The sequence below is a fragment of the Elephas maximus genome, chromosome X (genome assembly GCF_024166365.1).
Source record: "Elephas maximus indicus isolate mEleMax1 chromosome X, mEleMax1 primary haplotype, whole genome shotgun sequence".
NCBI classification, from domain to species: Eukaryota; Metazoa; Chordata; class Mammalia; order Proboscidea; family Elephantidae; genus Elephas; species Elephas maximus.
In genome coordinates this window covers 79,105,787-79,130,929 of record NC_064846.1, presented here as the reverse complement: position 1 = coordinate 79,130,929, position 25,143 = coordinate 79,105,787, and the positions used below count along the sequence as shown (strand labels likewise).

General features: G+C 39.9%; 1 protein-coding gene across 3 annotated transcripts in view; it reads right to left on the bottom strand.

The window, feature by feature from the left end:
* CHM (CHM Rab escort protein) overlaps positions 1-25,143 on the bottom strand; it is a 224,859-nt gene that overhangs the window by 60,343 nt on the left and 139,373 nt on the right. For all 3 annotated transcript variants that reach the window (XM_049873274.1, XM_049873273.1, XM_049873275.1), the window contains exon 9: positions 9,622-9,699. In XM_049873274.1, coding sequence (XP_049729231.1) covers positions 9,622-9,699 — 78 coding nt within the window. The remainder of the gene's footprint in view (positions 1-9,621; positions 9,700-25,143) is intronic.

Genomic DNA, 25,143 nt, shown 5'->3' with positions numbered 1-25,143 from the left:
AAAAGAAAGCCTAAGGACCGAACCAAATACTGATTGGAAGGAATATGGAAAGCAGCGAAAAAGGAGTAACATGGAAAGGCAGAGCTCAGCCAGCCATTCCAGCCCACTGTGGCTAACTTAGGACAAAGCCAGCAACAACCACCTGTGAAGAAAACAGCGAGGCAACTTCATGACTTTTCCAAAAGGGATAGACAACCTCTACAGACACACATGGAAAGAAGCAGAGACAGGGAGGGTGCCAGACTTGGAACTGGAGATAATCAAGAGTAGTGGCCCTTGACCTCAAGGGTGAGTGGCATATAAGAGGTGGTAGATCCGCGGAGTGTCGGTGGGCGCTCTCCCATCCAACAGGTACCCAGGTGCCGCCACCCCCTCACACTCGAGAGGACGGGTTCCGCTTGCTGGCTGCAGTGGACATAAGGTACCCTGGCATCTGCTATCCTAGCCAGAGGAATATACCTCATCCTACTGATCAGAGATGGCAGAACGTCCCATATCCGTACCGCTTTGCCTGACTGGGGGATCATAACATGAGCCTATGTACTTCTCCCCACCCCATCCAACCCTATCCACTACTCCCCTAGCCCACCTGACAATTAAGACTAGGTGCACTCCCATGCATGTGCCTGCCTGATACCTACTCTCCCCTCCAAGGGCCTGGTGGAGGGCAGCAGCAGCAGGACCGTGAGAGAACTTGCCCATCACTCCCTCCTCCCTCCCTCCATCTGGCACGAGGTGGCATTTCTGTTTCTCTCCCTTAACCTGCCCAGTGAGGAGCAGAGGGCCTGTGACTGTGTGTGCATCCCACCACAGCCCCATTCCCCCCAACAACTGACACAAGGAGACACCCCTGTGCGTGCATTCACCAGGTGCAACTTTCTCCCTTAGCCCACCCAGGGAAGGGCAGAGGAAATATGACTGTGTGTGCAACCCCCAGCAGTGCCTTAAAATGCACTTCAATACATTGAGAATATTGTAGATATTGCTTGACATAAGGAGCACCTCTGTGTGTGTACCCACCAGACAAAGCTCCATCCCTTAACCCACCCAATGAGGGGCAGAAGAGCTGTGACTGTGTGCAAATCACCCCACAGTCCCTTCCTCCCTCCCCGACCTGACATGAGGCATTACCACTGTGCATGCATTTGCCAGGAGTGACTCCACCCCTTAACTCACCCAGTGAGGGGCAGAGAAGACTCGACTATGCGCACATTACCCTGCAGCCTCTTCCTTCCTCCCATAAACTAATGCAAGGTGACACCACTATGCGTGCATCTGCCAGAATCAAATCCATCCCCTATCCTGCCCAGCAAGGGGCAGAGGAGCTACAACTATGTGTGCAACTCCCTTGAAGCACTTTCCTCCTTTCCCTTGCCCAGGAGGAGGTGGAGGTAGAGGGAATGTGTGAACGTCCCCCAGCCACCCCCCCACCACCCACACATTCCTCCCCCACGACCAGCAAAAGGAAAAGAGCACATCCCCACTCGTCCATCACACCCAGTACATCTGCAGTTCCACCTACAGAGAGAACATCAGTCCCAGTCCTGAGTGACCAAACTGAAGACAGAGGCCAAAGCCAAACCAACCCACCCTAAACTGCCCTGCAAGATGAGTAAACACAGACCCGAGCTCCTACACCTACCTGACACTTCATTTGCCCAAAGAAAAGTAGGGAGGGCTCGGAGATGGCCAGTCCAGCGACCAGAGCACACTCCAGACACACTAGTCAGGAATTGCCAAAACAAAAGAAAATAACAACAAAAACACAAGACCCAGCAAACAATTATGTAGGTGAAAAATAAATACAATAACCCCTTGATGTCCCGGAGACAACGGACAATAGGAAACCACCTAAAGAAGCAGGGCAAGAGAGCCACAGCAAGTGACAAAAATAAAGAACCAGAAACCCTCCCTGAGAAAAAAAAGGTAATGGAGCGTCCCAATAAGGAAATTCAAAAGGATTACATATAGGCTCCTCAAAGAAATCAAGGAAAACACAGAGAAAACTATGGAGAACAGAGACAAAACCAAAGAATGCAGAGACAAAACACTAGAAGAATTAAGGAAAACAATATAAGAATGAAATGACAAAAAAAGACAACTGGAAACAGTACAGAAGCAGTAACTAAAAATCTAGAAGCTTAAAAATAAAATTGACACCTCAATGGAACATCATTAAGAGTAGAACTGGAACGGTGGAAGACAGGATCAGTGGAATAGGAGACTAAACCCTGGAAGCTATCTGTCTGAGGAACAATTTAAAAAAAAATGAAGAAAGCCTAAGAGTTATGTGGGACACTATTAAGAGGAATAATTTACGCATGATTGAATTCCAGAAGGGGAGAAGTCAATAAAAAGCACGGGGAGAATTGTTGAAGATGTATTTACAGAAAACTTCCCTAATGTCATAAAAGACAAGAAGATAACTATACAAGAAGCACAACGAACCCCATCCAGGAAAGAACCCAGTAGAAGAACATTGAGACATCATAATCAAACTTTCCAAAACCAAAGACAAAGAAAGAATCCTGAAAGCAGCTCAGGAAAAATGAAAGATCACCAACGAAGGGGCATCAAAAACCAAAAAAGAGGAAGGAAATGAAGAGACAAGCCACATGTAAAAAAAAAAAAAGGTATGGAAAATTAAGTGGAACGAAAAAACAGTCAACAACAATGAAAACATAAGAAAATGACAGTAATAAACTCATATATATGGGCAATCACAATGAATGTAAATGGGCTAAATACACCAGTAAAGAGACGGAGAGTGGCAGAATGGATTACAAAACATCACCCATCAATATGCTATCTACAAGAGACACACCTTAGACACAAAGATATAAATAAACTAAAACTCAAAGGATGGAAAAAAAAAGATGTATCAAACAAATAATGACCAAAAAAGAGTAGGAGTGGCAAGATTAATCTCTGATAAAATAGATTTTAAAGCAAAATCCATTATATAAGACAAGGACGACGTTATATAATGATTAAAGGGGCAATGCACCAAGAGGACATAACCACAATAAACGAAAGGGGCAATCCACCAAGAGGACATAACTACAATAAATATATACACATCCAATGACAGAGCTCCAAAATACATAAAACAAACTCTAACTGCACTGAAAAGAGAAGTAGACACTTCTGCAATAATACAAGAAGACTAACACACCACTCTCAGTGAAGGACAGAACAACGAAAAAGAAACTTAGCAAAGACACAGAAGATCTAAACAGCACAATCAACCAAAAATACACATATACAGAGCACATCACCCGACAGCAGCAAAGCACACATTCTTCTCCAATGCTCATGGACCATTCTCCAGAAAATACCACATTTTAGGCCACAATGCAAGCCTTCACAAATTCAAAAACAGAAATAAGATAAAGCATCTTCTCTGACCATAAAGCTATAAAAATAGAAATCAATAACAGGAAAGCAAGGAAAAAAAAAATCTAATAAATGGAAAAAAAAATTTTTTTTTAAATGACATCCTGCTTAAAAACTACTGGGTAACAGAAGAAATCAAACATGGAATTTAAAAATTCCTAGAATCAAATGAGAACAAAAACACAATACCAAAACCTCTGGACACAGCAAAAGCAACACTCAGAGGGCAATTTATAGCAATAAACACACACATTGAAAAAGGACAAAAATCAAAACATTAATCCTACAACTTGAACAACTGGAAAGAGGGCAGCAAAAGAAACCCACAGTCGCCAGAAGAAACGAAATGATAACAATTAGAGCAGAAACCAATGAAACAGAGAACAGAAAAACAATAGAATCAACGAGACTAAAAGCTGGTTTTTTGAAATGATTCATAAAATTGAAAAACCACTGGCCAAATTGACAAAAGAAAAACAGAAGATGTAAATAATCCAAATAAGAAATGAGATGGGTGACATTACAACAGAACCAACTGAAATAAAAAGGATAACAGAATACTATGAAAAATTGTACTCCATCAAATTTGAAAACCTAGAGAAAATGGACAAATTTCTAGAAACACACTACCTACCTAAACTAACACAAACTGAGGTAGAAGATTTGAACAGACCCCTAACAAAAGAAGAAATTGAAGGGGTTACACACACACACACACACACACACACACAGAACTCCCAACAAAAAAAAAGCCCTCGTCCAGATGGCTTCACTGGAGAATTTTACCAAACATTCAGAGAAGAGTTGACACCAATTCTACTGAAACTATTCCAGAACACAGAAAAGGAAGGAATACTCCCAAATTCATTCTATGATGCCAGCATAACCCTGATACCAAAGCCACAAAGACATCACTAAAAAATAAAACTACAGATCAACATCCCTCATGAATACAGATGCAAAAATTCTCAACAAAATCCTAGCCAACAGAATACAACAGCATATCAAAAAAATAACACATCATGACCAAGTGGGATTCACACCAGGCATGCAAGGTTGGCTCAACATTAGAAAATGAATGAACATAATGCACCAAATAAAGAAAACAAAGGAAAGAATCACATGATCATATCAATTGATGCAGAAAAGGCATTTGATAAAGTTCAACACCCATTCCTGATGAAAATTCTTAGCAAAATAGGAAGAGAAGGGAAACTTCTCAACATAATAAAGGGGATTTACACGAAATTAACAGCCAACATTACCCACAAAGGAGAGAATCTGAAAGCATTCTACCCGAGAACGGTAACCAGACAAGGATGCCCTTTATCACCACTCTTATTCAACATTGTACTGGAAGTCCTAGTGAGAGTAATAAGACAAAAAAGGAAACAAAGGGCATTGACGCTGGTAAGGAAGTAAAACTATCCCTCTTTGCAGATGACATGATTCTATACATAGAAAAGTCTAAGGACTCTACAAGAAAGCTATTGGAACCAATAGAAGCACTGAGCAAAGCGGCAGGATACAAGATTAACATATAAAAATCAGTTGGATTCTTCTACATCAACAAAGAGAACTGAGAAAACAAAATCAGGAAAATAATACTATTTACAACAGCCCCCCAAAAGATAAAATACTTAGGAATAAATCTAACTATGGAGGTAAAAGAATTATACAAGGAAAACTAGAAAACACTATTGCAAGAAAACAAAAGAGACCTATATGAATGGAAAAACATACCATGCTCTTGGACAGGGAGACTTAACATTGTAAAGGTCAATACTACCCAAAGCAATATACAGATATAATGCAATCTCAATCCAAATCCGAGCGGCATTCTTCAATGAGATGGAAAAACTAATCACTAACTTTATATGGAAGAGAAAGAGACCGACTCTTTGGTTAGCAGCCGTAGCACTTAACCACTACACCACCAGGCTTTCCAAAGGACAACACTAGGGGTCCTAATACATGGTATAGATTACCAAGCATAACTAAAAATGCACACTCAGAAGAAAATGAACTAGATAAATGGGACCTCCTAAAAATTAAACACTTATGCTCAACAAAAGATTTCTCAAAAAGAGTAAAAAGAGAAGGTACAGATTGGGAAAAAATTTTTGGCTGCGATATATCTGACAACGGTCTCATTTTTAAAATTTATAGAAAACTTCAACATCTAAAAAAAAGGGGGGGGGCAAAAAATCCAATTAAAAAATGAGCAAAGGAAATGAACAGACACTTCACCAAAGAAGACATTCAGGCTGCTAACAAACATGAAGAAATGCTCACGATAAATTATCAATTAGAGAGATGCAAATCAAAACTACAAGATACACTCTAACCCTGACATTACTGGCACTAATGAAAAAACAGAAAATAACAAATGCTGGGAAGGGTGTGGGGAGATTGGAACTCTTATACACTGCTGGTGGGAATGTAAAATGGTATGGCCACTATGGAAAACAGTATGGTACTTCCTCAAAAAGCTGGAAATAGAAATACCATATGATTCAGCAATCCCGCTCCTAGATATATACCCTAAAGGCATAAGAGCTGTGACACGAATAGACACATGCATATCCATGCTCATTGCAGTATTATTCACAATAACAAAAAGGTGGAAGCAACCTAAGTGCCCATCAACAGATGAATGGATTAACAAACTGTGGTACACACACACAATGGATGAATCTGGAGGGCATTATGCTGAGTAAAATAAGTCAGTCACAAAAAGATAAAGACTGTATGAGACCACTTTTATAAAGTAACAACAAAAGGTTTACACAAAGAAAAAAAAAGACTCTTTGATGATTACCAGGGATGGGAAAGGGAGGGAGGGAGGTAAAATTACCAAAGTGATAGTACACACGAGTTAATATTGGTGAAGGGAAAGGCAATAGACTATACGGGAGAAGTCAGCACAACACGACAGCTATGGCAACTACTATAGCACAGACAATCCTGCAACAATAGAATCAACAAACAATAATCTACGAATTGATACAGAGGTAGTATAGGGTAATGCTATTCAACTATATGCATCCCTTCCTAATGGCGTCAGTTTTGCTCTTCCCCAAAACATGTTAGGGATGAACCCGGGATGGACTTGGGCTGAGTTACAAGGCTGGGAGTGCTCTGACTGGGCTGGTGGCCAAGGCCAGGGAACATCTTCGCAACAAGAAGAAAAACATCTGGGACTGGACGTGAAGTCCCTGGGAACGCTGGTTGCCCAAGAATATGGGAGAAAACAATGAGCCTTGGTCCCAGCTGGAACGGTATATAAGTTTGTGGCCCCTGCTAGGTGGTTGCAGAGTGCTAAACTGGTCCAGCTGTTGCCCTGGGCTGAAGTTGTCCTGTAAGTAAGCTTCCCAATAAATCCTATGTCACGATCGCTGGTTCCAGAGTCTTTTTTCAGTCTCCTGGCGAAGCGGCCAACCTTGGGTCTGGACGCCTTACTCAACAGATAGATATGTCAAGAAGTGACGGAGGGGGTAAGGGAACACACCGAGCAGCAGATACAGGTTCAGAGGTGCACGGCGATAGATGTTCATTTATTAATACAGACAATAGCACACACAAGTGGCACAGTCAGGGAAACCTCTTAGACAGAACTAAACACCCTCAGGGGATGAAGTTCCCAGGCTTAAAGGCAAAGGTCCAGAGACTTGGGAAACATCTACATCAATTGGCACAACACAGTTCTTAAGAGAATGCTTTACATTCTACTTTGGTAACTTCGACTCGACGGCAGTAGGTGGGCTGGTAACTTCTGGGGTCTTAAAAGCTTGTGCGTGGACATCTAAGATACAACTGGTCCCTTCCAGTCTAGAGCAAAGGACAGGGAAAAAAAACTAAAGACTCAAGGGAGCAATTAGTCCAAAGGACTAATGGACCACATGGACCACAGCCCACCGGACTCCGAAACCAGGAGAACTAGATGTTGCCCAGCTACCACTACCTACTGCTCTGACTGGGATGACAACAGAGGGTCGCAGACAGAGTGGGAGAAAAATGTAGAACAAATGATCAAATTCATGAAAAATACCAGGCTTACTTGTCTGACAGAGACTAGAGGAACCCCCAAGACTATGGCCCCTGGACACTTTTCTAACTGAAACTTGAAGCCACTCCCAAAGTTCACCTTTCAGCCAGATTAAGGCAGGCCTATAAGACAAATGATAACACACGTGAGGAAAGTGCTCCTTAGATCAATCAAGTCCACAAGATCAAATGGGCGACATGTGCCTAGGAACAAAGATGAGAAGGCAGGTGGGGACAGGAAAACTGGATGGACTAGATGAACCGGGGGTGGAAAGCAAAAGGGGTAGAGTGCTGACACAACGAGAGATTGCAGCCAATGCCATGAAACAATTTGTGTATCAATTTTTGAATGAGAAACTAATTTGCTCTGAAATTTTCACCTAAATCATAATTAAAAAAAAAGAAAAACCATTGTCCCTACTTTAAGCATATGACCCAATCTGACTCTAAGAGGCAGGCCCAGAAATCTGCATTTTTTTGGGTAGGTTTACCTGGTGATTCTCAGGCACATTAAAGTTTGAAAACTACCAGTCTAGAAGTATTCTGACTCTCAGACCCTTATGCCTCAGCTACTGATGCAACTGGAACCTGCGGCAGATGATGAAGAAGAGTTCCTCTGTTCAGAGAATGTAATTAAAAACTAAGTCAAAGGTAAGGTAAATGTAGCCTTTACTTCAATAAACGGTATTACTGTGCTGGTTTATTTGTGTTTAAAAAAAAAAAAAAAAGACATGAACCATGCAAATTCCTTATGTCACTGAGAGTAACATGTGAGACTGGAATGGGACCCAAAAGGGTAGAAGGATCTCAGTGAATAAGCACCAAACAAGCAATTCATTATCTGGCTTTCAGTCATGGGAACACACTCTTGCTTCAAAATGAATGCATGAAGAAAAACGACTCTGGGAGTCATAAAGACAACTATTCCTTCATGAACCTCTACAGAGTTTTCATGAGCCAAGACATGAATATCCTGGGGCTTTAGGGACAGATTTTTCACTGTAGATTATTATTTTTCATTTATGTAGTATCGTTCTGTTAAAGTGCCAAAAGTACTTTATAAGCCTTTAAACTGTATGTCAATTTTATCTTATACTACAGAATTACTTTTCTGAAGCAAATTCACTGTTCATGGAATATTACATGCTTCTTGAGTTGTTTTTCTTTCAAAATACTAGTTATTATGCTATAAACTAGTATATAAGAGAGTAATAGACATTTTATGCCACTAAACTATACAAAATTATTGCATAATGAAAGAAACAGCTTACAATTTATATTGTTTAAGCTTCTGGTTCAGGATAGTAAAAGTGTTTTATGACCTGAACAATACTGTTTCTTCATATATTCCTGAAAACAGTCATCTAAGAGATATAGGTCAATAAATGCTTAAGAACATGTAAGAAAAAAGAAAAACACACAGAAATTTAAATAGCTCCTGAAACTTGATCCAGTTGACCCCTTTAAGCCTCAAGGTAAAACCTAGAAATTGTGGAATAATATTTTATTTAGTATATTTCAGACAAGAGCATATCTTAATAACGAAGTAAGAAATCCTAGAAAAATATACTAGAAAGATAAAAATACACAGATCAATAGATGGTGTTCAGTTTTTTTTTTTTTAAAGTATATTCTTATTTCAATCCTAAATCAGCCTACAGGCCTGATACCATTGTAAAAGAATTTATCCTCAGTTAAGAGGGCAGCATAGTTTATGACAACAATCTACCTAAAATCTCGTTAAAGTCTTTTCTCTTGGAGTGACACGCATTATCAGCAGAGATTAATCTGATGAGTCTTTAGGTGAGCTTCATTTTTAAAAATGCAATAACAGAGGGCTTTGTTGTCATCTGATGAAAATCAATTAGAGGAAGTAAGGCCACAAGGAAAACCAACATCACTCATCACCAACCCCCGGCAGTTGAAATGATTTGTCTTCCGAGCTTGGATGATCAGGAGCTATAGTCATATTGCAGGGCAATTAATTTAGTTTCTATATTCTGAACTCACTTTCCTTGTTCTGGAGGACCTAAACACAAATTACTTTTAATCAAGGTTGATATGTTATTAATACCAAGGTGCATCTTTGAAGAATCGTATTTTTTTTTAAATCGACTTTAACATTTTTCACCTGTGTTTGGGGTGTAACTATAGGAAGGTTACTTATATCATGCTTACTTTCCAGAGTCTTTGTCCACTACAAGGCACTGTACTGAATGGTGAAGACAATATATTCCACCAAACACGGCACACATCCTAGAAAGAGAATAAGAAAATAAATATTAGGTTAAATTGGTATGTTGAAAATTAAGGTAATATTATTTCTGTTAAGTAACTTACATATAATAATTGGTCTTACAGAAAAAGGATTCTGATAGTAATTTACTGTTTTCTCTATCATGGTATTAAGAATCCCTCAGAGGTTAAGATTAGTTATATTTTGACCCTGCAGAGCTGCACCTGTCAATCATATACAATGTTGAAGCCTAGAATAGTGGCCAAGCCAAAAGTATTCCTAATCAAGGGTTAGGTATCCCCTCCAAATTAGCTACTGAATACCTACAGTACATGAGACTACAAAGAGCTTCCAGAAGTGATGTATGAGACACCCAAAAGAAGTCACCATAGAGAAGAGTTGAGGAGGAATCAAGCAGGGAAGACTTTGGGAGACTCCACCCCTGGAGATTTTGCTTATCATAAAACTAAGTACCTCTAAAAAAAACCAAACCCTAGGAGCTAACAATAAACTGGCAACTGAAAGCCAGAGCAGTAACACATGAATTAATGCTGCAGAAGCTCTAAGGAGTTTGTCAATCTCTGTGATCTAAGGGCTTGAGTTTTAATGCCAATATGGGGACAGGAGAGGGCAAACAAGGCAAAAAGAAAGAAAAAAAATTTTTTTTTTTTTGTTGTAGAAAATGAGACATTCTCTCATAACATCTGGATCCTTAAAGGGTTACACACTCAGTGAAAGGGTTCTCTAGGGACAAAAAACTCACTAAAAAGAGAGAGAAAACAAAGATGTTTCTTTTTATCTTAAGCCCTAGGTGGAGAAAGATTACACCTCAGTATTTGTAACTAGTGGTCTGATCATATAAAGGTTGGGGGTTTGAAATTATGCTACTACATGATCCAAGACATTCCTAACCAATAAAATACCATGAAAAGTGACTCTAGTTCAATGGTACCCCAGGGGACTTGGTGAAAGCAATTGCTAAAGCTCTCTGAAGGGGTATGATCTCAACTCAGGCCACGTGAGATTGCCATAGATACAGTTCCCTGCGTGAGAGTTAGCGACACAACAGACAGCAGGATTAGACTCCCGAAAACTTTATTCAGCTAACACAACTATCAACAAGAGTACATTTAAAAGGGATGAATCTAAAACATAAGATACAGGACTAATAGTCTACATGACCTATGGCCTCACCTACTCTGAGACCAGAAGAACTAGATGGTACCCAACTACCACTAACAATTGATCAGGGCCACAATAGATGGTTCCTGATCAAAGGGGGAAAAATGTTGAACAGAACTCAAATTCTTAAAGAGTCCTGACTTACAGGACCAATTGAGACTAGATGACTCCCTGGGACTATTGTCCTGAGATAATCTTTAAACCTTGAACCAGAACTATTCCAAGGACACCTTTTAGCTAAATAACAGATTCGCTCATATAAGAAAGAATATTATCTGTCAGTACTGCACACCTTTAAAAAATCATCTATATGAGGCCAAATGGTCAACAATTACTCCTAAACAAAGATGAAATCATCAGGGGACAGGAAAACCAGATTACTGGAAACAAAACATCTAGCATGAAATGAGAAATATTAATATAAAAGTTTGTATTAAAGTCAACAAGTATTCTACAGCGAAGATGTAAGGGTAAGGGGAAAGGGAAACCAGATTACTGGAAATGAAACATCCAGAATGGAAATAATGACAATGTTGACACATTGTGAAAAGCATAACCAATATCACTGAACAATTTGTGTAGTAATTGGTAACTGCAAACCTAATCTGCTGTGTAAATTTCCACCAAAAACACAATGAAATATTTTTTTTTCAAGGCAGACTTTTTTTTTATTGTGCTTTAAATGAAAGTTTACAATTCAAGTCAGTTTCTCACACAAAAACTTACACATACATTGTTATGTGACCCTAGTTGCTCTCCCTACAATGTGACAGCATACTCCTCTCCACTCTGTATCTCTGTGTTCGTTCAACCAGCTCCTGCCCCCTCAGAGCCTTCTCATCTTGCCTCTGTACAGGAGCTGCCCACACAGTCTCATGTGTCTACTTGAGCTGAGAAACTCACTCCTCACCAGTATCATTTTATGTCTCATAGTCCAGTCTAATCTTTGAGGATTGGCTTTGGGAATGGTTTTAGTTTTGGGCTAACAGAGAGTCCGGGGACCATGACCTCTGTGGTCCCTCCAGTCTCGGTCAGACCATTAACTCTGGTCTTTTTACTAGAATTTGAGGTCTGCATCCCACTTTTCTCCTGCTCCGTCAGATATTCCCTGTTGTGTTCCCTGTTAGGGCAGTCATTGGTGGTAGCTGGGCACCATTTAGTTCTTCTGCTCTGAGGCTGATGGAGTCTGGTTTATGTGGCCTGTTCTGTCTCTTGGGCTTATATTTTCCATGTGTCTTTGGTGTTCTTCATTCTTCTTTGCTCCAGGCAGGCTGAGACCAACTGATGCATCTTAGATGGCCGCTTGCTACCTTTTAAGACCCCAGATGCCATTTACCAAAGTGGGATGCAGAATGTTTTCTTAATACACTTTGTTATGCCAATTGACCTAGATGTCCCCTGAAACCATGGTTCCCATACCCCCGCCCCTGCTACTCTGTCTCTCGAAGTGTTTGATTGTATTCAGGAAACTTCTTACCTTTTGGTTTAGTCCAGTTGTGCTGATATCCCCTGTACTGTGTGTTGTCCTTCCCTTCACCTAAAATAATTCTTGTCTACTATCTAATTAGTGAATACACCCCTTCTCCCTCCCTCCACACCCTAGTAACCATCAAAGAATGTTTTCTTCTGTATTTAAACTTTTTCTTGAGTTCTTTTAATAGTGGTCTCATACAATATCTGTCCTTCTGCGACTGACTAATTTCACTCAGCATAATGCCCTCCAGATTCCTCGATGTTTCACAGATTCATCGTTGTTCTTTATCATTGCATAGTATTCCATTGTGTGAATATACCATAATTTGTTTATCCATTCATCTGTTGATGGGCTCCTTGGTTGCTTCCATCTTTTTGCTATTGCAAACCGTACTGCAATGAACATGGGTGTGCATACATCTTAGTGTGAGGGCTCATATATCTTAGTGTGAGGGCTCTTTTTTCTCTAGGATATATTCTAAGGAGTGGCATTGCTGGATCATATGGTAGTCCTATTTCTTTCTTTTTAAGGAAGTATACTTTGCAGCTGTTGGGTGTAGTGTTCTGTATATGTCTCTGAGGTCAAGTTGGTTGATTGTGGCATTTAAATCTTCCATGTCGTTATTGAGCTTCTTTCTTGATGTTCTATGTCTCACAGAAAGTGGTATGGTGAAGTCTCCTACTATTATTTTTTTTATTAACATTTATTGAGCTTCAAGTGAACCTTTACAAATCAAGTCAAACTGTCACATATAAGTTTATATACACCTTACTCCGTACTCCCACTTGCTTTCCCCCTAATGAGTCAGCCCTTCCAGTCTCTCCTTTCATGACAATTTTGCCAGCTTCCAACTCTCTCTATCCTCCCTTCCCCCCTCCAGACAGGAGATGCCAACACAGTCTCAAGTGTCAACCTGATACAAATAGCTCACTCTTCATCAGCATCTCTCTCCTACCCACTGTCCAGTCCCTTCCATGTCTGATGAGTTGTCATCGGGAATGGTTCCTGTCCTGGGCCAATAGAAGGTTTGGGGACCATGACCGCCAGGATTCTTCTAGTCTCAGTCAGACCATTAAGTATGGTCTTTTTGTGAGAATTTGGGGTCTGCATCCCAGTGATCTCCTGCTCCCTCAGGGGTTCTCTGCTGTGCTCCCTGTCAGGGCAGTCATCAGTTGTGGCTGGGCACCAACTAGTTCTTCTTGGTCTCAGGATGATGTAGGTCGCTGGTTCATGTGGCCCTTTCTGTCTCTGGGGCTCATAGTTATCGTGGGACCTTGGTGTTCTTCGTTCTCCTTTGATCCAGGTGGGTTGAGACCAATTGATGCATCTTAGATGGCCGCTTGTTAGCATTTAAGACCCCAGACGCCACATTTCAAAGTGGGATGCAGAATGTTTTCATAATAGAATTATTTTGCCAATTGACTTAGAAGTCCCCTTAAACCATGGTCCCCAAACCCCCGCCCTTGCTCCGCTGACCTTTGAAGCATTTTTAAAAAAAATAAGAAAAGGATAATGAAAAACCCAGAAAGAAGATGTGGTAGTCTGAATACTGCCCCCCACCAAAGATTTCCACATCCTAATCTGCAGTATCTGTGAACACGTTACTTCACACGGCAAAAAGGGCTCTGCAGATGTGACCAAGTCAGGGATCTTGAGATGGGTCGTTTAGCCTGCATTATCCAGGTGGTTCCAATGTAATCACAAGGGTCTGTATAAAAAGGAGGCAGGAGGATCAAAGTCAGAGAAGGAGATGGAAGACAGAAGCAGATGTCGGAGTGATGCCATTGCTGGAAGAGGGCCACAGACCAAGGGAATACAAGCAGCCTCTAGAAGCTGGAAAAGCCAAGGAACAGATTCTCTCCAAAAGGAAGGCAGCTCTGCCCACACATTTTAGATTTCTGACCTCTACCCATTGCCATCGAGTTGATTCTGACTCATAGCGACCATATAGGACAGAGTGGAACGGCCCCATAGAGTTTCCAAGGAGCGCCTGGTGGATTTGAATTTCCGACCTCTTGGTTAGCAGCCATAGCACTTAACCACTACCCCACCAGGGTTACTGACCTGCGACTGTAAAATAATAAATGTGTACTGTTTTAAACCACTATGTGGTAATTTGCTAAGGCAGCAATAAGAAATTAATACAAAGAACTCATCCATATATGGAAATGATGATGATAGACGGGGCATTACAAACAAGCGGGATAAGAATGAACCATTCAAAACATGGTTTGCGGACAACAGGTTAACCATATGGGGAAAATAATTACATCCCGCTTTACACCATATTCAAAATCAACTTCAGGTAGACACAAGGCAAATTTTTTAGAAGAAAATAGAGGAGGCTATATTTATGAGCTCAGGGTAGGGAAAGATTTCTTAAATAGGGTGGAAAAAGCAAACGCTATCAAGTAAAAGATTGAAAAAAGTAGCATTTTAAGATTACAAATAGCTGGACAACAAAAGATAGGGAAAAAACAAGCCATGGAATGGGAAAGATACATGCAAATATCTTACAAAATTTTTATTAAAAAAAGGCAGAATGTCCAACAGAAAATGGGCAAAAAGTATATATACAGGCAAAAAAAGAGGAAACCCAAATGGCTAATAAACACTTGGAAAGATATTCAATTCACTATTAATCAAGGAAATACAAATAAAAGCATTAGATTAACATTCCACATTAAGGGAATGTGTTCCACAAAGTGAATAGCTATTTACTGCTGATAGTTGGGTAAAACAAACCAACTCGCTGTCTTTGAGTAGGGATGGAAAACATCAGTTTGGAGGAAGAGGCAGTGGTGGCTCAGTGACAGAATTCTTGTCTTCCATGTGGGAGACCTGGGTTCAACTCCCGAACAATGCACACCCATCTGTCCTGAGCCCCTGGTGGCACAGATGGTAAAGCACTTGACTACTAGTCAAAAGATTCGAACACACTCAGAGGCACCTCTGAAGATGGGCTTGGTTATCTGCTTGTGAAAGGTCATAGCCTTGAAAACCCTATGGAGCCATTCTGCTCTGCACACAGGGGTCGCTATGACTCGGAACTGACTTGACAGCAACTAATGACATGATGCTGAACAGGTTTCAGTGAAGCTTCCTGAATAAGACAGGCTAGGAAGAACTGCCTAGAGATCTACTTCTGAAAAATCAGCCAACGAAAACCCTATGGATCACAGTGGTCTGACCTGCAACTCAACATGGGTATGGCACAGGATCAGACAGCCATTCATTCCCATGTGCACAGGGTTGCCATGCATCAGTGGTCAACTCGATGGCAGCTAACAATAACAGTAAAGTCGAAGATGTACACACCTGTTGTTAGTTGCTGTCAAGTCGATTTCAGCTCATGGCGACCTCATGTGTGCAGAGCAGAACTGCTTCATAGGATTTTCTACAGTGCAGCAATTCCACTGTTCGGTACAGATGTCAGAGAAACTCTCACACATGTTGCTGCATTGTTTTTAGGCAGCATCCTGGTTTCATATCCCAGTTCTGCCACCTATTGGTTGTGTGATCTTGAATAAGATATTTAGCCTCTTTATACCTTAGTTTTCTCATTTATAGAATGAGAATATGGAGCCCTCTTGGCACCAGCCCCTCTTGTGGAAATCCTATGGGGCAGTTCTACTCTGTCCTGTAAGGTTGCTATGCGTCGGAATTGACTCAACAGCAACGATGTGGCTATTTTGGATTTGGTACCTTACTCTCCTCATTTATAAAAGAGAATATGCCAATTTATCTCATATAGGATTCTTTTAGGGATTATACGAGTTAATATCTGTAAAGAAGATAGAACAGTACCTGGCACGTAGTATGTATTACATAAATGTTTGTTAATTAGATAAATAAAATAAGTACTATTTTATAAACACTCACAATCCAACGTCCATCAAGAGGAGAACGGATAAAGAAAATGTTACATTCATACAAAGAAATACTAAATTCTTGTTGTTAGGTGCCGTCGAGTCGGTTCTGACTCACATAGACCCCACGCACAACAGAACGAAACACTGCCCAGTCCTGTGACATCGTCATGATCGTTGCTATGCTTGAGCCCACTGAAGCAGCCACCGTGTCAATTCATCTCACCGAGGGTCCTTCTCTTTTTCGCTGACCCTCTACTTACCAAGCATGATGTCGTCCTCCAGGGACTGATTCCTCCCGATAACATGTCCAAAGTATGGGAGACGAAGTCTCACCAATCCTCTCTTCTAAGGAACATTCTGGTTGTACTTATTCCAAGACAGATTTATTTGTTCTTCTGGCAGTCCATGGTATATTCAATATTCTTTGTAAACATAAGTCAAAGCCATCAATTTTTCTTCCGTCTTCCTCATTCATTGTCCAGCTTTCACATGCATATAAGGTGAGTGAAAACACCATGGCTCCAGTCAGGTGCACCCTAGTCCTTAAAGCACAATCTTTGCTTTTTAACACTTTAAAGAGGTCTTTTGCAGCAGATTTGCCCAATACAATGCATCTTTTGATTTCTTGAAAGCCACTTCCATGGGTGTTGATTGTGACTCCAAGTAAAATCAAATTCTTGACAACTTCAAACTTTTCTCCGTTTATCATGATGCTGTTTATTGGTCCAGTTGTGAGGATTTTTGTTTTACATTGAAATGTAATCCATACTGAAGGCTGTGGTCTTTGATCTTCATCAGTGTTTCAAGTCCTCTTCACTATCAGCAAGCAAGGTTGTGTTATCAGCATATAGCCAGTTGCTAGTGAGTCTTCCTCCAATTCTGATGCCTTGTTCTTCATACAGTCCAGCTTCTCGGATTATTTGCTCAGCATACAGATTGAATGAGTATGGTGCAAGGATACAATACTGAGGCACACCCTTCCTGACTTTAAACCACACAGTATTCCCTTGTTCTGTCCGAACAACTGCCTCTTGATCTATGTACAGGTTCCTCACAAGCACAATTAAGTGTTCTGGAATTCCCATTCTTTTTGCAATGTTTTCCATAATTTGTTATGCTTCACACAGTCAAATGCCTTTTCATAGACAATATAACACAGATAAACATCTTTCTGGTATTCTCTGCTTCCAGCCAGGATCCATCAGACATCAGCAATGATATCGCTTGTTTCACGTCCTCTTCTAAATCTGGCTTGAATTTCAGGCAGTTTCCTGTCAAAGAACTGCTGTAGATGCTTTTTTTTTTTTAATTAATTTTTATTAAGCTTCAAGTGAACATTTACCATTCCAATCAGTCTGTCACATGTAGGTTTACATACATCTTACTCCCTTCTCCCACTTGCTCTCCCCCTATTGAGTCAGCCCTTACAGTCTCTCGTTTCGTGCCAATTTTGCCGTCTTCCCTCTCTCTCTATCTTCCCATCCCCCCTCCAGTCAAGAGTTGCCAACACACTCTCCAGTGTCCACCTAATTTAATTGGCTCACTCTTCATCAGCATCTCTCTCCCCCCCGCTGACCAGTCCTTTTCATGCCTGATGAGTTGTCTTCGGGGATGGTTCCTGTCCTCTGCCATCAGAAGTTCTGGGGAGCACTGTCTCTGGGATTCCTCTAGTCGCATTCATATCATTAGGTATGGTCTTTTTATGAGAATTTGGGGTCTGTATCCCATTGGCCTTCTGCTCCCTCAGGAGTTGTCTGTTGTGCTCCCTGACAGGGCAGACATCGATTGTGGCCAGGCACCAACTAGTTCTTCTGGTCTCAGGATAATGTAGGTCTCTGGTTCATGTGGCCCTTTCTGTCTCTTGGGTTCTTAGTTGTCGTGTGGCCTTGGTGTTCTTCCTTTGCCTTTGCTCCAGGTGGGTTGAGACCAATTGATGCATCTTAGATGGCCGCTTGTTGGCATTTAGGACCCCAGGCGCCACAATTCAAAGTGGGATGCAGAATGTTTTCATAATAGAATTATTTTGCCCGTTGACTGAGAAGTCTCCTCAAACCATGTTCCCCAGACCCCAGCCCCTGCTCCGCTGACCTTTGAAGCTTTCATTTTATCCCGGAAACCTCTTTGCTTTTAGTCCAGTCCAATCAGGCTGACCTACCTTGTATTGTGTGTTGTCTTTCCCTTCACCCAAAGCAGTTCTTATCTACTGATTGATCAATAAAAAACCCTCTCCCTCCCTCCCTCCCCCCTTTGTAACCACAAAAGTATGTGTTCTTCTCCGTTTTTTTCTATTTCTCAAGATCTTATAATAGTGGTCTTATACAATATTTGTCCTTTTCCCTCTGACTCATTTCGCTCAGCATAATGTCTTCCAGATTCCTCCATGTTATGAAATGTTTCAGAGATTCGTCACTGTTCTTTATCGATGCGTAGTATTCCACTGTGTGAATATACCACAATTTATTTACCCATTCATCCGTTGATGGACACCTTGGTTGCTTCCAGCTTTTTGCTATTGTAAAAAGAGCTGCAATAAACATGGGTGTGCATATGTCTGTTTGTGTGAAGGCTCTTGTATCTCTAGGGTATATTCCGAGGAGTGCGATTTCTGGGTTGTATGGTAGTTCAATTTCTAACTGTTTAAGATAACGCCAGATGGATTTCAAAAGTGGTTGTACCATTTGACATTCCCACCAGCAGTGTATGAGAGTTCCAATCTCTCCGCAGCCTCTCCAACATTTATTATTTTGTGTTTTTTGGATTAATGCCAGTCTAGTTGGTGTCAGATGGAATCTCATCGTAGTTTTAATTTGCATTTCTCTAATGGCTAATGATCGGGAGCATTTTCTCATGTATCTGTTGGCTGCCTGAATATCTTCTTTAGTGAAATGTGTGTTCATATCCTTTGCCCACTTCTTGATTGGGTTGCTTGTCTTTTTGTGGTTGAGTTTTGACAGAATCATGTAGATTTTAGAGATCAGGCACTGGTCGGAGATGTCATAGCTGAATATTCTTTCCCAGTCTGTAGGTGGTCTTTTTACTCCTCTGGTGAAGTCTTTAGATGAGCATAGGTGTTTGATTTTTAGGAGCTCCCAGTTATCAGGTTTCTCTTCATCATTTTTGGTAATGTTTTGTATTCCGTTTATGCCCTGTATTAGGGCTCCTAGGGTTGTCCCTATTTTTTCTTCCATGATCTTTATCGTTTTAGTCTTTATGTTTAGGTCTTTGATCCACTTGGAGTTAGTTTCTGTGCATGGTGTGAGGTATGGGTCCTGTTTCATTCTTTTGCAAATGGATATCGAGTTACAGCACCATTTGTTAAAAAGACTATCATTTCCCCAATTGACTGACACTGGTCCTTTGTCAAATATCAGCTGCTCATACATGGATGGATTTATATCTGGGTTCTCAATTCTGTTCCATTGGTCTATGTGCCTGTTGTTGTACCAGTACCAGGCTGTTTTGACTACTGTGCCTGTATAATAGGTTCTGAAATCAGGTAGAGTGAGGCCTCCCACTTTCTTCTTCTTTTTCAGTAATGCTTTGCTTATCCGGGGGTTCTTTCCCTTCCATATGAAATTAGTGATTTGTTTCTCTATCCCCTTAAAATATGACATTGGTATTTGGATTGGAAGTGCGTTATATGTATAGATGGCTTTTGGTAGAATAGACATTTTTACTATGTTAAGTCTTCCTATCCATGAGCAGGGTATGTTCTTTCACTTAAGTATGTCCTTTTGAATTTCTTGTAGCAGAGTTTTATAGTTTTCTTTGTATAGGTCTTTTACATCCTTGGTAAGATTTATTCCTAAGTATTTTATCTTCTTGGGGGCTGCTGTGAATGGTATTGATTTGGTTATTTCCTCTTCGGTGTTCTTTTTGTTGATGTAGAGGAATCCAAGTGATTTTTGTATGTTTATTTTATAACCTGAGACTCTGCCAAACTCTTCTATTAGTTTCAGTAGTTTTCTGGAGGATTCCTTAGGGTTTTCCATGTATATGATCATGTCATCTGCAAATAGTGATAGCTTTACTTCCTCCTTGCCAATCTGGATACCCTTTATTTCTTTGTCTAGCCTAATTGCCCTGGCTAGGACTTCAAGTACGATGTTGAATAAGAGTGGTGATAAAGGGCATCCTTGTCTGGTTCCCGTTCTCAAGGGAAATGCTTTCAGGTTCTCTCCATTTAGAGTGATATTGGCTGTTGGCTTTGCATAGATGCCCTTTATTATGTTGAGGAATTTTCCTTCAATTCCTATCTTGGTAAGAGTTTTTATCATAAATGAGTGCTGAACTTTGTCAAATGCCTTTTCTGCATCAATTGATAAGATCATGTGGTTTTTATCTTTTGTTTTATTTATGTGATGGATTACATTAATGGTTTTTCTGATATTAAACCAGCCTTGCATACCTGGTATAAATCCCACTTGATCAGGGTGAATTATTTTTTTGATGTGTTGTTGGATTCTATTGGCTAGAATTTTGTTGAGGATTTTTGCATCTATGTTCATGAGGGATATAGGTCTATAATTTTCTTTTTTTGTAATGTCTTTACCTGGTTTTGGTATCAGGGAGATGGTAGCTTCATAGAATAAGCTGGGTAGTATTCCGTCTTGTTCTATGCTTTGAAATATCTTCAGTAGTAGTGGTGTTAAGTCTTCTCTGAAGGTTTGGTAGAACTCTGCAGTGAAGCCGTCTGGGCCAGGACTTTTTCTTGTTGGAAGTTTTCTGATTACCGTTTCAATCTCTTTTTTTGTTATGGGTCTATTTAGTTGTTCTACTTCTGAATGTGTTAGTTTAGGTAGGTAGTATTTTTCCAAGAATTTATCCATTTGTTCTAGGTCTTCAAATTTGTTAGAGTACCATTTTACGTAGTAATCTGAAATGATTCTTTTAATTTCATTTCGCTCTGTTGTGATGTGGTCCTTCGCGTTTCTTATTTGGGTTATTTGTTTCCTTTCCTGTTTCTCTTTAGTCAGTCTGGCCAATGGTTTATCAATTTTGTTAATTTTTTCAAAAAACCACTTTTTGGCTTTGTTAATTTTTTCAATTGTTTTTCTGTTCTCTAATTCATTTAGTTCAGCTCTAATTTTTATTATTTGTTTTCTTCGGGTGCCTGATGGATTCTTTTGTTGCTCACTTTCTATTTGTTCAAGTTGTAGGGACAGTTCTCTGATTTTGGCTCTTTCTTCTTTTTGTATGTGTGCATTTATCGATATAAATTGGCCTCTGAGCACTGCTTTTGCTGTGTCCCAGAGGTTTTGATAGGAAGTATTTTCATTCTCGTTGCTTTCTAAGAATTTCCTTATTCCCTCCTTGATGTCTTGTATAACCCAGTCTTTTTTCAGGAGGGTATTGTTCATTTTCCAAGTATTTGATTTCTTTTCCCTAGTCTTTCTGTTATTGATTTCTAGCTTCATTGCCTTGTGGTCTGAGAAGATGCTTTGTAATATTTCGATGTTTAGGATTCTACCAAGATTTGTTTTGTGACCTAATATGTGGTCTATTCTAGAGAATGTTCCATGTGCACTAGAAAAAAAAGCATATTTTGCAGCAGTTGGGTGGAGAGTTCTGTATAAGTCTATGAGGTCAAGTTGGTTGATTGTTGTAAGTAGGTCTTCCGTGTCTCTATTGAGCTTCTTACTGGATGTCCTGTCCTTCTCCGAAAGTGGTGTGTTGAAGTCCCCTACTGTAAATGTGGCGGTGTCTATCTCGCTTTTCAGTTCTGTTAAAATTTGATTTATGTATCTTGCAGCCCTGTCATTGGGTGCGTAAATATTTAATATGTTTATATCTTCCTGATCAATTGTCCCTTTTATCATTATATAGTGTCCTTCTTTATCCTTTGTGGTGGATTTAAGTCTAAAGTCTATTTTGTCAGAAATTAATATTGCTACTCCTCTTCTTTTTTGCTTATTGTTTGCTTGATATATTTTTTTCCATCCTTTGAGTTTTAGTTTGTTTGTGTCTCTAAGTCTAAGGTGTGTCTCTTGTAGGCAGCATATAGATGGATCGTGTTTCTTTATCCGGTCCGTGACTCTCTGTCTCTTTATTGGTGCATTTAGTCCATTTACATTCAGCGTAATTATAGATAAATAAGTTTTTAGTGCTGTCATTTTGATGCCTTTTCATGTGTGTTGTTGGCCTTTTCATTTTTCCACATACTTTTTTGTGCTGAGACGTTTTTCTTAGTAGATTGTGAGATCCTCATTTTCGTAATGTTTAACTTTATGTTTGTTGAGTCGTTACGTTTTTCTTGAGTTATGGAATTGATATTCCTTTTTGTGGTTACCTTATTATTTACCCCTATTTTTCTAAGTAAAAACCTAACTTGTATAGTTCTATATCGCCTTGTATCACTCTCCATCTGGCAGTTCAATGCCTCCTATATTTAGTCCCTCTTTTTGATTATTGTGATCGTTTATCTATTGATTTCCATGATTTCCTGTTATGTGGTTTATTTTGTTTATTTATTTTTTAGAATTAATCTTCCTTTGTTTGTTTTTGTGCTTTCCCTATTTGAGTTGCGTTGATATCAGGACGTTCTGTTTTGTGACCTTGTATTGTGCTGGTACCTGATATTATTGGTCATCAGGCCAAACAATCTCCTTAAGCATTTCTTGCAGTCTTGGTTTAGTTTTTGCAAATTCTCTAAACTTGTGTTTATCTGTAAATATCTTAATTTCTCCTTCATATTTCAGAGAGAGTTTTGCTGGATATATGATCCTTGGCTGGCAGTTTTTCTCCTTCAGTGCTCTGTATATGTCATCCCATTCCCTTCTTGCTTGCATGGTTTCTGCTGAGTAGTCTGAACTTATTCTTATTGATTCTCCCTTGAAGGAAACCTTTCTTTTCTCCCTGGCTGCTTTTAAAATTTTCTGTTTGTCTTTGGTTTTGGCAAGTTTGATGATAATATGTCTTGGTGTTTTTCTTTTTGGATCAATGTTAAATGGGGTTCAATGAGCATCTTGGATAGATATCCTTTCGTCTTTCATGATGTCAGGGAAGTTTTCTGTCAGGAGTTCTTCAACTATTTTCTCTGTGTTTTCTGTCCCCCCTCCCTGTTCTGGGACTCCAATCACCCGCAAGTTATCCTTCTTGATAGAGTCCCACATGATTCTTAGGGTTTCTTCTTTTTTTTTAATTCTCTTATCTGATTTTTTTTCAGCTATGTTGGAGTTGATTCCCTGGTCCTCCAGAAGTCCCAGTCTACATTCTAATTGCTCGAGTCTGCTCCTCTGACTTCCTATTGCGTTGTCTAATTCTGTAATTTTATTGTTAATCTTTTGGATTTCTACATGCTGTCTCTTTATGGATTCTTGCAACTTATTAATATTTCCACTATGTTCTTGAATAACCTTTTTGAGTTCTTCAACAGTTTTATCAGTGTGTTCCTTGGCTTTTTCTGCAGTTATCCTAATTTCATTTGTGATATCTTTAAGCATTCTGTAAATTAGTTTTTTATATTCTGTATCTGATAATTCCAGGATTGTATCTTCATTTGGGAAAGATTTTGATTCTTTTGTTTGGGGGGTTGGAGAAGCTCTCATGGTCTGTTTCTTTATGTGGTTTGATATGGACTGCTGTCTCCGATCCATCACTGGGAAGCTAGATTTTCCAGGTAATCAGCTAAAAAAAAATGCAGTCAGATCCCTATCTGAATTCTCCTTCTGGCTCAGGGTATTCGGATGTTAATGGAGCCGCCTGGTACGCTGACTCTTAGTTCTGAAAACGAAAAACTATCGCTGTCTACCCGTATTTGTTCGTTCTCCGTCTCTAAGTCTGTGTTTGTTGTTCAGAATTCGTAGATTGTTATAGATGTGATCGATTCACCTGTTTTTCCGAGTCTTTGTTGCAAGAGTGATCCGCGGTAGCGTCCACCTAGTCCGCCATCTTGGCCCCACCTCGCTGTAGATGCTTTTTAATGATCTTCAGTAAATTTTACTTGCATATGATATTAATGATATTGTTCAATAATTTCCTCATTCAGTTGGATCACCTTTCTTTGGAATGAGCACAAGTATGGATCTCTTCCAGTCAGTTAGCCAGGTAGTGTCTTCCAAATTTCTTGGCACAAACGAGTGAGCACTTCCAGTGCTACATCCATTTGCTGAAACATCTCAGTTGGTATTCTGTCAATTCCTGGAGACTTGTTTTTTGCCAAGGTCTTCAGTGCAGCTTGGACTTCTTCCTTTAGTACTATCGGTTCTTTTTCATAGGGTACCTCTTGAAATGAATGAATGTCAACCAATTCTTTTTGGTACAGTGACTCCGTATATTTCTTCCATCTTCTTTTGATGTTTCCTGTGCTGTTCAGTATTTTGCCCATAGAATCCTTCAATATTGCAACTTAAACCTTGAATTTTTTCTTTAGTTCTTTCAGCTTGAGAAATGCCGAGCATGTCCTTTCCTTTTTCTAACTCCTGGTCTTTGCACATGTCATTATAATACTTCACATTGTCTTCTTGAGCCATGCTTTTAAATCTTCTGTTCAGCTCTTTTACTTCATCATTTCCTCTCTTTGCTTTAGCTACTCGACATTCGAGAACAAGTTTCAGAGACTCTTCTGACATCCATTTTGGCCTTTTCTTTATTTGCTGTCTTTTTAATGACCTTTTGCTTTCTTCATGTATGATGTCCTTAATGTCATTCCACAACTCATCTGGTCTTTGGTCATTAGTATTCAATGCATCAAATCTATTCTTGAGATGGTCTCTAAATTCAGGTGGGATATACCCAAGGTCATACTTTAGCTCTCATGGACTTGTTCTAATTTCCTTCAGCTTCAACTTGAACTTGCATATGTGCAATTGATGGTCTGTTCCGCAGTTGGCCCCTGGCCTTGTTCTCACCGATGATACTGAGCTTTTCCATTGTCTCTTTCTACAGATGTAGTCAATTTGATTTCTGTGTGTTCCATCTGGTGAGGTCTATGTGTA